The sequence below is a fragment of the Martes martes genome, assembly GCF_963455335.1.
Source record: "Martes martes genome assembly, chromosome: 5".
Lineage (NCBI taxonomy): Eukaryota > Metazoa > Chordata > Mammalia > Carnivora > Mustelidae > Martes > Martes martes.
Genome location: NC_137892.1, coordinates 92,980,253 through 92,993,146, shown reverse-complemented (window position 1 = coordinate 92,993,146; position 12,894 = coordinate 92,980,253). Strand labels below are relative to the sequence as shown.

At 50.1% G+C, this 12,894-nt stretch overlaps 1 protein-coding gene across 1 annotated transcript; it reads right to left on the bottom strand.

The window, feature by feature from the left end:
- Positions 1-10,561: 10,561 nt before the first annotated feature.
- Positions 10,562-11,308, bottom strand: NEUROG1 (neurogenin 1; the record flags this gene model as incomplete). The annotated part of the gene is made up of 1 exon (XM_080804273.1): positions 10,562-11,308. One exon carries the CDS (start codon positions 11,306-11,308, stop codon positions 10,562-10,564), a length of 747 nt encoding a protein of 248 aa, XP_080660399.1.
- Positions 11,309-12,894: the final 1,586 nt, after the last annotated feature.

Here is a 12,894-nt window from a genome sequence, read left to right as displayed (position 1 = left end):
ATTATTTGTACTTTTGGCCGTTGTGTGTTTCCTTTAAAAAAAAAAAAAAACTTTTCCTTTGACTACGTTAGAAAAGGTGGCTCTGGGAAGTGCTTGGACGTTTGCAAGTGTCCCCGGTCTTCTACTCCCACGCTTACCCTTCTTTTTAAAACTCCAGTTCCCACAGGTACCTGCAAGGTCTTCCTCGGCCCCTCTTGTGATGTCTGGCAGTGCCCCTCACATGGTGATGTCCTTGTGTAACCTGTAATCAGGGGGAGGCTACATTTGTTCTCCAAGCAACCTCCAGGAAGGGGTTTCTGTAGGAACCCAGGTGCACTGAGCTCAGCTGGTGTCACAGAAGCTCTACTCTTGAAAAAGAAAAAAGAAAAAAATCCCATGGGATGCTTAATTTGTTAAATATCCATTCTCTGGAGATTTGTGCTACCTAAGTCATTTGGGTTTTTTGTTTTGTTTTGTTTTGTTTTGTTTTGTTTTGTTTTTCCCCAGCAAGTGGTCACCTTATGGATGACAGAGTGGCTGAGGCCAACGTACTTCATGGAGCGGGGTTGAGCACTTTCTTCAGTGTGGCCATGCTTGCCATTGTGGCTGATGGATTCTGATTGACAGCGCTCAATTGTGCCACTGGTATTTTGATGGGAAACATGCGTGGAGTTTTATTAGGACCCACAGGACCTGGTCTCTCTTTCTGTTGTAGCCTCTACCACCTCCTGCTTGGTGGATCTCCCTCCATATTGGTCCTATTGCTATCCTTTGAACACACCACTCTTATTTTCCCTGCTTGGAGAGCTCATCCCCGTGATCTGAGCCCAGCTGGTTCTTAGCACTCAGCTGTCAGCTGAGAGGTTCCCTCTTCCAAGCAGCCTTCCCAGACCACCAACCACCACTTCTAAAGTGGTTTCCATTCACTCGTTATCCCATTTTCCTCTTCAAGTTTTTTGTAGAGCTTTTTATCACTCTCTGGTGCTTTCTGTGTTGACTGTCTCTCCCACCAGTGGGTAAATGCAGGAGAGCGGGAATCCTGTCTGTCTCATTTCCCCAAATCCTAGAACAGAGTCAGGCACATAGTAGGCACTCAATAAGTATTTGTTGATAGTTGAGTGGAACCTTCGCTTCTTAAGCACTTATGAAGAGTTTCTAGGGAGGCACTGTGGCAAATAGGAAATTGGAGCAAGGTACACAGATGATTCTTAATGAATGCTGGTGTCAATGTGTCTGTTTTGCAGACCAGTGGTCAGCCCCAGGAGAAGAGACCCACACTCCTGGCTATTTTCTTGCAGCATTCTCTCTCTCGGAGCGGCAGCCAGCCCTGGCTCCCGACAAACGTTATTAGAATATTTAAGACACAGTGGCCTGTATCCAAGGAGGGCTTATTGCATGCATTCATTCATTTGGCCAGCAATTGCGCAGTACTGTCAAGAACTCTATGCAAACTAACCAGTTAGCCTGCCCCAGTTTCATGCTGGTAGAAGATATGAGGCTCTTGGGTCAGAAAGGATAGTTTCTTACTCACAGCAATAACAGTAACCAGAGTATTAGCATCTTTGTGATGGTTTCCCAAGCCCAAGTCCAAAGGGTGACACAAAGAGGGCCAGCTGACACCTGTATTCGTGAGTTACAGGAGAGTAGCCCTGAGCTTTGGGAACCTGATTCTCTTATTCCTAGACCTTCTGTCTGCCCTTTGCCCCAGAGGGAGACACTAACTCTATCTTCCAAGGCTGTTTGATATATAAAAATCTTTTGAAAAGAGAATCTGGAAACAAGAGTAGCCAGTGCTTCTGTGTGCAAGATGTGTTGAAATGCTTGTGACTCATGGAAAATTGTGTCCCAACAAGAAGCATAGTAGGTCCTCAAATTTATCGAATGAATGAATGAATTAGTGAATAGCATGTGTTGCACGCAGCACTACATGGTCAAAGAAGACATGGTCTCTTTCGTTAGTGACTTGCGTTTTCTTGCTGGGGAAAGAAATCATACGGCAGTATAGTGGTTAAGTGCTTGTGCTCTGGGCTCAGATGCCTGGATTTAAATCCTCTCCCCATCACTCATTAATTTTGCAGCCCTGGTCTCAGATTCCTCATCTCTAAAATGGAAGTCATAGAGCTTTTGTGATGAGATAAGCCCCAGTGCAATTGTAACGTGCTTGGCTTAGTGCCTAACCCATGGTAAGTATCCAAGTAAGTGTTAGTTACTAGGCTGAACCATACAAAATTGCCATTTCTGTAGTTTGGATATCAGCAGTTTTATGTAGTTCAACCTAATCAGATCACCATTATTATTCGTCTTTGGCTTGGTTATGAATCTAGGTGTAGAGAGGACGGCAAAGTGGGGTGTGCCCGGGGTCAGGTGCAGCAAGCCTGGAGAGGCAGAGAAGTATCTGGGAAAAAGAAATGGGCCTAGAACCAGATGTGGCTCTGAGCCCCACCTTCTCCTCTCATTAACCCTGTGACCTTGGGTGAACCACTTAACCTCTGAGCCCCTTGTCTCATCTGTGCAATAGATACAATAATCCCTTCTACCTCACTGGACATCGTGAGGCTAATATCAGATGATGGAAGTGAAATTGCTTTGTAAACTGGAAGGCACTGTACTCATGTACCCATGCTCCATATGAAGAGGTCTTCTAGGCTGTGAGATTTGCGTCTGTCTTCAGCCAGACCATCACTAGGTCTAATTTAAAATCCCTCCTAAGTACTGTAATCACAGTTTTACATTTGAAGCATAGCATTGACCCCTAAACTCAAATGGCTGCATTAGAATCAAGTTACACTAGTCAGGTTTGTATCTAAGGCCTACAGCCTTCAAGCACCACAGGGACCATCTGGTGACCAAAGAAAGAGATCATCTCATTACAAAGGGTAATTGGCTTGCCGCTGAATCAGTCAATAGCTAACATTTATCAAGTTCTTTTAATGAGCCAGGCCCAGAATGATGCCTCATTGAAACCTTGGAAAATTCTACGATGGAGATAGGTAATAATGTCCTTATTCCCCATTTTACAGATGAGAAGACTGAGGCAAAAAGAGGGGAACTATTGGGAATTGGCAGTACCGGACTGATGAGTTCCATTGCCCGAGCACCCTCACTGATAATCAGAAACACCCATTCCCCAGTATGTCGGCCCCCTCAGGGGGAGGCCCAAGAGCCGTCCCTCTAAGGCGGCTGTCGTTGTCTTCAATGGTCCCGGCTGCCCTGGGAGCCTGTCCCTTCCACCACCAGCCTGGGAAAGCTACGTCCTGCTGGGCACTTGCAGGTGTTAAAATGGTTCCATAGGGGCACCTGGGTGGCTCAGTGGGTTAAAGCCTCTGCCTATGGCTCAGGTCATGATGTTAGCATCCTGGGATAGAGCCCCGCATCGGGCTCTCTGCTCAGCAGGGAGCCTGCTTCCTCCTCTCTCTTTGCGTGCTTCTCTGCCTACTTGTGATCTCCGTCTGTCAAATAAATAAATAAAATCGTAAAAAAGAAAAAGGTTCCATATTCCATCTTTCCTGCCAGCCTGCCTGTACCCTGCCAAAGATGTGAGGACTTCAGCTCTTACCTCCTCGCTTGTATGCAGACTCTCTGTGGCGGGAAAACTAAGGCGCACCGTGTCCGCTTTTGTACCTGCTTTGAGCCTGTGCTCTCCCTGGAGAGAGCTTGTTTCTAGCTATTTGTGGGAGGAAGGCCTTAGCTCCGAGTCAGCAGGGAGTATGCCCTTGTGGTGATCCCTGCACTGTCTCTCCTTGGAGTTTCTCCTCTTGTAATTCACTTTGTTTTAATGGCTGATGACCTTACATTTTTGATTAGCTGAAGAAAAATCATGACTGTGTGGGTGATATGGCTTTTTCTCATTTTTAGTCTGAGAGTGATGTTCTTTGCAGCTTTCTGTGTTTTATACAAAAGTACAAAATTCCACCATCATCTTTAAAGTGTAGTCCTAGAAGTGGCTTGCAATATTTCCACTCATGATCCAGTCCAAAGACCCGGCCACATGGTCAGGCTTAACTGCTAAGAATTCTTGGAAATGTCTAGTCATGGGCCCAGGAGGAAGAGGAGAATGGACTCTGGTGAATAACCAGCAGTTTCTGAAACCAGGCTCCAAACAAGTGAAATCTAAAATAATTCTGGACTTGTTCTAGGTGCACAGTAGGTATCCAGGTTGTATTGGGGGTGAGTTTATCCTTTTTTAAAAAAAAAAGATTTATTGGGGGGCACCTGGGTGGCTCAGTGGGTTAAAGCCTCTGCCTTTGGCTCAGGTCATGATCCCAGGGTCCTGGGATCGAGCCCCGCATGGGGCTCTCTGCTCAGCAGGGAGCCTGCTTCCCTTCCTCTCTCTCTCTCTGCCTGCCTCTCTGCCTACTTGTGATCTCTGTCAAATAAATAAATAAAATCTTTCTTAAAAAAAGAATTTATTTATTCATTGGGGCGCATGGGTGGCGTACTCAGTTAAGTGTCTGACTCTTGGTTTGGGCTCAGGTTTTGATCTCAGGGTTGTGAGATGGAGCACTGTGTTGGGTTCTGTGCTAAGTGTGGAGTCTGCTTGGCTCTCTCTCTCCTTCTGTCTGTCCCCCCACCACATGCACTCTCTCTCAAATTAATAAATAAGTGATTTATTCAATTGAGAGAGGACAGAGAGCATGCACACACAAAAGTGAGGGGAGGGACAGAAGAGGAAGGAATCTTCAAGCAGACTTCCCGCTGAGCATGGAGCCCCATGCAGGGCTCAACCCCACGACCCTGTGATCATGACCTGAGCCAAAATCAAGAGTTGGCCGTTTAACCAACTGAGCCACCCAGGTGCCCAGTGAGTTTATCCTAACAGAATCAAACAGAATATTATCAGGGGCTAAGTGGAATTCTTTAGGTTGAGCAAAGATAAAATCTGAGGTGACAAAGAAGTGGTGTCCTTTTGCTTGTATTTCAGTGACCTGAGACCACCTTGGCATAAGTTGGGTGCATGTTGTCCTTTACCCTCCAGGCTGGAGAAAGACATGTTGGTCGATGGCACAGTGGGCTTCTCTGACAAGGGCATGACTTCAGCAGGCAGCCAGGACTGGCGTCTAACTGCTGCTAGAAAGGAAGGCATAAGCTCAGCCATGTGAAACCCCGACATCCAATTTTTGCATCCTGCCTCCAGAGGCCCTGGGATGCCAGCCCAGTGGGCCATAGGTAACGTCAGTGCTGGAGCGAGGTGCTTGTTCTGAGCTGTGCCCAGGAAGTGACCGCTCCTAATGTTACACGTACCTTGGCTTTGGCCTCTGGGTTATACAGGCAGTGGGTGCAAGTCGGCAAAAGCACCTTCCAGGCTCCAGTCTTCACCCTCAGGCTCTTCCATGTGGAGCTTTGGGGCCTTGATTCCCTGTTTGGCCTAAGTTAGGGCAATTCCAGAAAGATTTCCTAAAGGGAGCCTGGGCCTTGGTAAGATGTGTGGGGACTTTCTCGCCCAATAGCAATGATGAAGAAACTGCATTTTCACCGGAGGAGGCCACCAGGTTCTAAGCTCTGCTGGTTTTGCCAACTGAAGCAATAACACCCCAGCTTCTTGCCAGAAAACTCACCCACACACTCTGCAGGCTGTCTCTACTTCAGTTAGCACAAGGCACATTCAGGTGACCATCCTTGCCTCGAGGCAGGGCGACTAGTTGTGCTCTTACGATTGTGCCCTGTGCACAGCCCCCACAGGAGGGGCAAGGGGAACTCTGTACCCTGCTGTGTACCCTGGCACAGGCCTGGTATACCGGGCAGGGTGGGAGGAACAGCGCTTTTCCTCATCCAGCCAAAGGCCCTGGCTTGCCCCTGGATCATTCTGGGCTTCAGAAAACTAAACCTGTGGCCCATGATGCTTTAATTTGCATTCCTTCTGAGACAAACTAACAAGCAGCAGGCTCACCGGGGCCCGATTGCCCAGGTTCAAACCCCAGCTTCACGACTTACTAGCTGTGTGATCTCAGGAAAATTATTTGACTTCTCTGTGCCTCGAGTTCCCTCATCTGTAAAATGGAGATCGTGATATCACTGACCTCACGAGTTGTGAGAATTAAATGGATGAATATGTGTCATGTTTTTAGCAACTACGTGGAACACCGAATCAGTGCTGTGTAAGTGCTAGCTAGGATGATGATGGCTACAATGATATTGGTGGCAAGGATATTGTCTGTGACCTCGGTTGCCCCTCTCCCTTACCCCATTGCAAATCTTCTCCAAGGCCTTATTTTTAGGCCTTGAGCCCAGAAGACATTATGGTTCTTTTGAGCAGCAATCTGTCTTTAATATTTTGGACACTGCAACTCATGTTTCCATCTTGGCTTTTGGTGCTAAATGAGCAGTTTCAGCAAAATTAATCATTTGTCAAGAGCTTTTAGAGATGGGTTCTGTGTGTTCCTTATTCCTGACCCCAGTCCTTAAAGGCACTCCTTGATTTCTCTCTTTCTTTCATAAGCCAAGGCAAATCATATTGTTGGCTTCTCTGGAAGTTGTCCTGGTTCTGACCACTTTTCACCTTTCTACCACTATAAGCCTTTTTTCCCCCCCAGGATGAATGTACGGAGGCTTAGTTGGGTGCCTGCTTCTGTCCTGGTCTCTGACGTCTGCTATCTGTGTAAAAACCAGTGTGACTTTAAAAAATACAGGTCAGGGGGCGCCTGGGTGGCTCGGTGGGTAAAAGCCTCTGCCTTCCGCTCAGGTCATGATCCCAGGGTCCTGGGATCAGGCCCCGCATCGGGCTTTCTGCTCAGCAGGGAGCCTGCTTCCCCCTCTCTCTTTGCCTACTTGTGATCTCTGTCTCTCTGTCAAATAAATGAATAAAACCTTTGAAAAGAAAAAAAATTTAAAAAATACAGGTCAGTGCACATTACTCCTCTGCTTTCAACCTTAACCTTGAGGAAAAGAATAATGGTTTCCATTGCCCCCATCTGTCTCCCTCGTTGCCCCCCACGGTCTGTGCCTGTCACATTGGTCTCCTTGTTGTCCCTCTCTGCACCATGCACAGCAAGGGTTTTCTCCTTGTGGTGTCTTCTTCTTGGGATGCTTCCCAATGGATAATGCTATGGCTTGTTCCTTTTCTCTGTCATCTGAACCTCTGCTCAGATGTCATCTCATTAAAAGCCCTTCCCTGACCATCTTTTCTTTTTAATTTTTTTTTTTAATTTTCAAGTAGGCTCCGTGCAGGGCTTGAACTCTTAACCCTGAGATTGAGGCCTGAGCTGAGATCAAGAGCTGGATACTTAACTGGCTGAGATACCCAGCACCCTCCTGACCATCTTTTCTACAAGAGTAAACTCCCCTGAACCCTGGCATTCCCTCTTCCCCTTATTTTATATGATCTTATGTTCTGTTCCTTAGCATTTACCACAGTGTCTTAGGAGTTCATTCTGTCTTTCCCTGTGAGACTCTGAACTCCTTTTGGGGAGCTCCTTTTGGGGTGTCTTACTCACCGTGGTGCCTGGAATGATGCTCAACACCCAGCAGGGGCTTGACAAACAGTGATTAGAGATAAGAGGGAAATCCTGCATTTCCTGGGCATCCTAGTCTTTCCTGGCCTGGTTTCGTGGAGGGTTGGAGGGTTGGATGCAGTGTGTACAAATATACATTATAGCAGGACAGAAGCAAATAGAGAAATCAAGGTGGAGAATACATATGCCTTCCTAACCGCCTGCTGATTCCTTGGTGGAAGGTTCTGTTGAAGAAGTGAATCGTGGCCGTCAGCAGGAAGTTCTATGCTCTATAATGGATTAGAATATTTTAGTAACCCCCAGCCTATCTTCACAGATGCCTGTGGATGAACGAGAGTCTGCTGCAGGAAGAAAGAGGCCCCTGAGCTAGGGATAAGCATTTTAAATCACCTTCGTTTTCTTCTACTTGAGAGCTCCAAGGGCTATACATATATGCTTTCTTCTTTAGAAGAACCATATTAACTGGCAAGGGTGGAGAACCCCCGCCCCCGTCCCTGCAGCTGATGTTGTGAAAGATGTTTCTTTAGATGGAAGGTGTTCTGGGCCCCTTACCTTAAGTTATGAGCCTATTTTGGCAACAAAGTTGGGCATATGGTTCGCCCTTCTACAGTCTAGGGTGTAGTGATGTTTCTCATTTTCCGTGCTGGCTATGTCCTGTTAGAGGAGACAAAGGTCCTGTTGCAGTTGTGAGCTCCAGGATGCCTTGGGGTTTTGGGGTGTCTGTTTGCTGCTGGTTTTCCCAAGGATTTTGGACAATGATAAACATAATTAGCTGTTCTCATCCTCTGGCCCAGATATGTTCACCTACCCCCTGGCTGCATAGGAGACCTGCCCTTCCTGCAGTCTGGGGCTGAAAGGAGTCACTTCCAAACATCCTGTGCACGGGAAAGCAGAAAATCTGATGCAGACCATTTGTGTCTTTTGCTATAGGAAAATGCAAAGCTAGTAGGGTGAATTAATTCTGAGACAGACAATAGAGTGGGGCCCCAGGCAGGGTCATTCAAGAGACACAACTTCTTCCTTAGAGCTTTTAGCAGAAACAACTCCATTCTGAGCCCTCACAACTTCTGAAGCTTTTCTTGGAGGATTCTTTGTCTGCTCTGTGGGCAGTTAGAGCAGGCACCCAGTTTTCCAGAACCTTCTATAAAGGAGCTTTTTTTTTTTTTTTTTTTTTTTTTTTAAAATCTGAAAGAGGGCTCCTTGCTGGTGGCTGGGCTTTGGGGATGCCTGCTGGAGACCCTGCATATGAGTCTGTGGATCCCACTTGTCAGGACATATGTTAGGGGGGAAAATGCTTGCACAAGTGGAAAATGCTGTTCATGGCTTTACTTTTGACCCTCTGTTTCTATGCACCTCCTAAACAGATACGATTTCTATAACATGAGACCATAGTATTTTCCTGAACTCCTGCTTCTCAGTAATTAAATTCATGGAAAGGGGCAACCCAGTGAGGGGAAACCTTGGTGCTCATGTGTGGTAACTTGTGAGCTTCCGGAACAGACAGCAAAGGCATTTTAGGAAGTATCTCCTGTAGTCCTCCACATCCTGAAATTTAAAACAAAAGCTCCTCGTGGCCAATGCTGTTGGCTACTTGTCAGACAACAAACACACTGCAGTCAGAAAAATCCCCATTGAGTTTGGGCGGCTGATTTCTCTGGCAGCAAATGAAAGCTTTGGCTGTTGCCCTTGAAGACTGGCTGGGCAAGCCAGAACAGAGCCCACCGAATGTCTCCCTATTCCCCACCCCTCTCCCTCACTGTGGGCACAGCATGTGTTGGGGGGTAAATGTGGGGTGTGTGTGTGCAGGCACCCAAACTCACAATTTTAGGCAGGTGCACATCCCATCCAGGGATAGCACACCAGCATAATTCATCCCACACCTCACAGCCAGGGAGATCCTAGCTTCAATGGACAATGATTTGGAGGCATTGTTTACAAATCAATTTCTCCCTCTAAATAGGCTGTTATAAGAGTGGACCCTTCTGCTTGCCCAGCCTGGGCCCACCTGTCACTGGGACTTCCTAGCCAGTGGTCACACTGTATTGATCTTTTTTAATCCCCTCTCTTTGAAACACAGAGCCAGCTGATGTGGAGTTCCTCAAAAGAAAGCGTCTCCCACCGCCCCTACCTCTACAGGTAGCTGTGTATCCGGGGCTAATTCCCCACTAAAAAGTCTTAATTGGCTTATGGGGAGCCTGAAAGATCTCCCTTGTGTTTATAAGGTGAAAGGAAATGATGGATCCCAAATGCCCCGGTCTGTCTTTATCCGTTTCTTGGTGGAAATCAGGTGCATTTTATTTTTTTAATTGTTTTTGAAAAGGGCCTGGAAGATTTGGAGGTGGGTAAGGATAGTGTTTCACTTTAGTGGTTGAGCTGCCGGGGGAGGGAAGAAAGCCTCAGAGAAACACCAACATTAGGCGAGAAACTTGGTGACTTATTTTTTTTAACTTGGTTTTTATTTACACAAAACATCTGCAGTACAAAAATGTAAACTTTGATAGCTCATAATAGAATAAACTCTTTATGTACAAAAATACATTTTCATATGAAAGAAGCATCTTGAATAAATTAAAGTACTTCCCAGCCCGGCGCCTGAATAGCTACGCAAGTCTCGGTTCTTCCTAGAGCAAGCCTGCCGTGGTGGGAGTCGGGATCCATAATGCATGAAGCCCACTCCTTGTCTCTCCTTTTTAAGCCTTTTCATTGTATTGTCAGCCGGCTCAAACCGAATTTTCATGCTCGTTTTTCTTCATTAGAGTTCTACAAATTGTAAAATTGACTTTTCACCTCGTCTTCAGGGACTGATCTGTCCCCTTTCTAAATCACACTGAAGTGGTGGCTGGGGTCAGCTCTGAGCCAGCCACAAAGGAGGTTTTGTGGAGTTCAGAAAGTGCAAAAGGAAAGGCCGTCTAAGGGCGGGCAGGAGGGGCCGGGGGCTGAGGGCTGGAGAAACAGACCAAGGGGCAGCCTCGCCGAGGGTGCAGCGACCTAACAAGCGGCTCAGGTATCTCCGGTCCCTTTAAACCTCCTGCTTCCTTCCTCCGCCCGGACTGGGGGACCTGAGACTGCAGCTGGGGCTCCATCTACTGCCTGTTGCCTGAGGGAGGGGGAAGGTAACGGTGTCTCTAAAGGGCCTAATGGTAAGGGATGTAACAGGGCGTCGTGTGGAGCAAGTCTTTGGGCAGGCCGGGGAAGGAGAAAAGGGGGTCGCCGGGGCCGTAGGCGAAGTCTTCCGAGGCGGCGGGGCTACTGGGGTCAGACAGTGGCGAGGCGGCGGCGGCGCAGGGGGAGGCGGCGGCACCGGAGCCCCAGGACTCGGCGTCGCTGGAGGGGCTCGGGGGCCCAGGCAGGCAGGGGGCGCACTGCGGCGGCAGGAGGCGCTCCCGGGCACCGCCCCCGGGCAGTCCCTGGTCGGCTAAGCGCAGAGTCTCCGCCAGAGCCCAGATGTAGTTATAGGCGAAGCGCAGCGTCTCGATCTTGGTGAGCTTGGTGTCGTCGGGGAAGGAAGGCAGCACGCTGCGCAGCGCATCGAGAGCCGCGTTCAAGTTGTGCATGCGGTTGCGCTCGCGGTCATTGGCCTTGACACGCCGGCTCCTGCGCAGCGAGTGCAGCAGCGCCTCGGAGCGCACACGCGCCCGGCCCCTGCGCCGCCGCCGCTCCTGCTCGTCGTCCTGCGCCCGGGGAGTATCCGAGGTTGCAGGAACCCCGGGAGCGCCCCTGCGCACTGGCACGGGCGTCCCCGAGGCAGAAGCTGGTGGTTGGAGCCTGGCACAGTCTTCCTCGTCGGTGAGGAAGCCGGATAGGTCGCCGCCGCCGCCGCTGCTGCTGCTACTGCTGGTGCAGTCGAGGTCCGAGGGGCAGGTCTCCAGTGGGGCTGGCATCGTTGCGTGGTGCGGGACCAATGGGCAGGTAAGAGGGCTCCTGGAGGACGGGAGCCCGGGCTGAGGGCAGGGTCGCCGGGGCGCACTTACGTTCCAAATGGCCCGGGCCTACCCTGTGGCCACTGCGGGCGCGAAGGCCGGGAGAGGCGCGGGGGCGCACCTGGAGTTTGGCTTCACCTCCTTGCCTCGTCTGCAGGGGCCACGCTCCCGGCCGGTCTCCCCAGTGATCTCGCCGGCGAGCAGATCAGCTCGTGTGAGTACCGAGTGTGGCACACGACCGGCCTCAGGACCCCTTAAGTACCCGCCCCAACAATGGGCGCCCCCCTCCCTTGCCACCTCCGCCCCCGCGGCAGCCCCCGTGAATGGAGCGAGGCGGCAGGTCAGCCCCGTGCGGCGCCCGGGTATTTGCATAATTTATGCTCGCGGGGGGCCGCCCGGCCCCTCCCCCCTCCCGGAGCGTGCCCGTAATTACCGCGGGCCAATCCGCGGCGTCGCGCGGCCGGGGGAGCCGTCTCCGGGCTAAGCCGGCGGGGGCGTCTCCGGGCGGTGAAACGGGGGCGGGGGCGCCCGGCGATTAGCGGCCGAGGCACGCTCCTCCGGGGGCGGGCCCGGCGCCCCTAGCTGGGGTGGGACGGGGAGGCGGGGCGCGGGCTGGCGAGTGTGAGCTGCGCAGCAAGTTGCGGAAACCTGCAGCCGGCGGGAAGCCTGGGTTCGCTTCCTCTCTCCCGCTGCTGCCTGGCCGCGTCGCTTTGGCCAAGTGATTTGACTTCGCTTTTCCCATCTGTAAAATGGGGCGGAAGTCTCTCCTGTTGAGTATGATGTGAAATGATGTTCAAGGGAAACTTGGAAGGGTTCTACTGTAACGCAGCACCGGTGAATGGTTGGCAGAGGCAGCGCCCTCAGAACCCCCGGAAAACCCTATCCAAAGACAGAGAGTGGCCAGATGAGGGTCATAGAGCAGAGGGCAGAGAAAAGTGCTCCTTAGTGACATAAACGCACCTGTTACAGTAGGTTTCCACTCTGCCTGTCAGCGGTCACTTTTCTCTCATCACCAGTGCTCACTTTGGAGCAGTAGGACCCAGACACACCCAACTTTGTACCTAGGGGGAAACAGTCACTAAGGAACAGCCCCAGATTATGGGGGTGGGGAGGTTAAAAACAAAATGAACACCTTTTAGCAAAGTTTCAGTCTCCTCCCCATGATACCTGGGCGATTGCTTCACATCTGGTCCCTGCTGTCCTCAGAGCGGTCTCTGCCTGGGACACTGTCCCCTTTCTACAGGACTGTTGTCTGGAAGCAGAGCCTGCCTTGGCTGATTGTCCAGTGCTGGTTTTCTGGCTTACCCAGAAAACCAGCCCTGCCTTCCCCACTGCAGTGCTTTACATGTACTCCCAATTTGGAGAGAAGGCTATACATGCTCTCGGATAGAAGAGCTTTAGGTTTGTTACAAGTCACCAAGAGTGGATTTAATCTGGTTAAGCAAGAAAGGGAAATTGTTGGGTGACACTAGGCATTTCAAGGAACACAAAGGTGCTGGCATTTGTGTGGGCCTGCTAGAGCCCTGGCATCCTCACTCCGCTTCTCT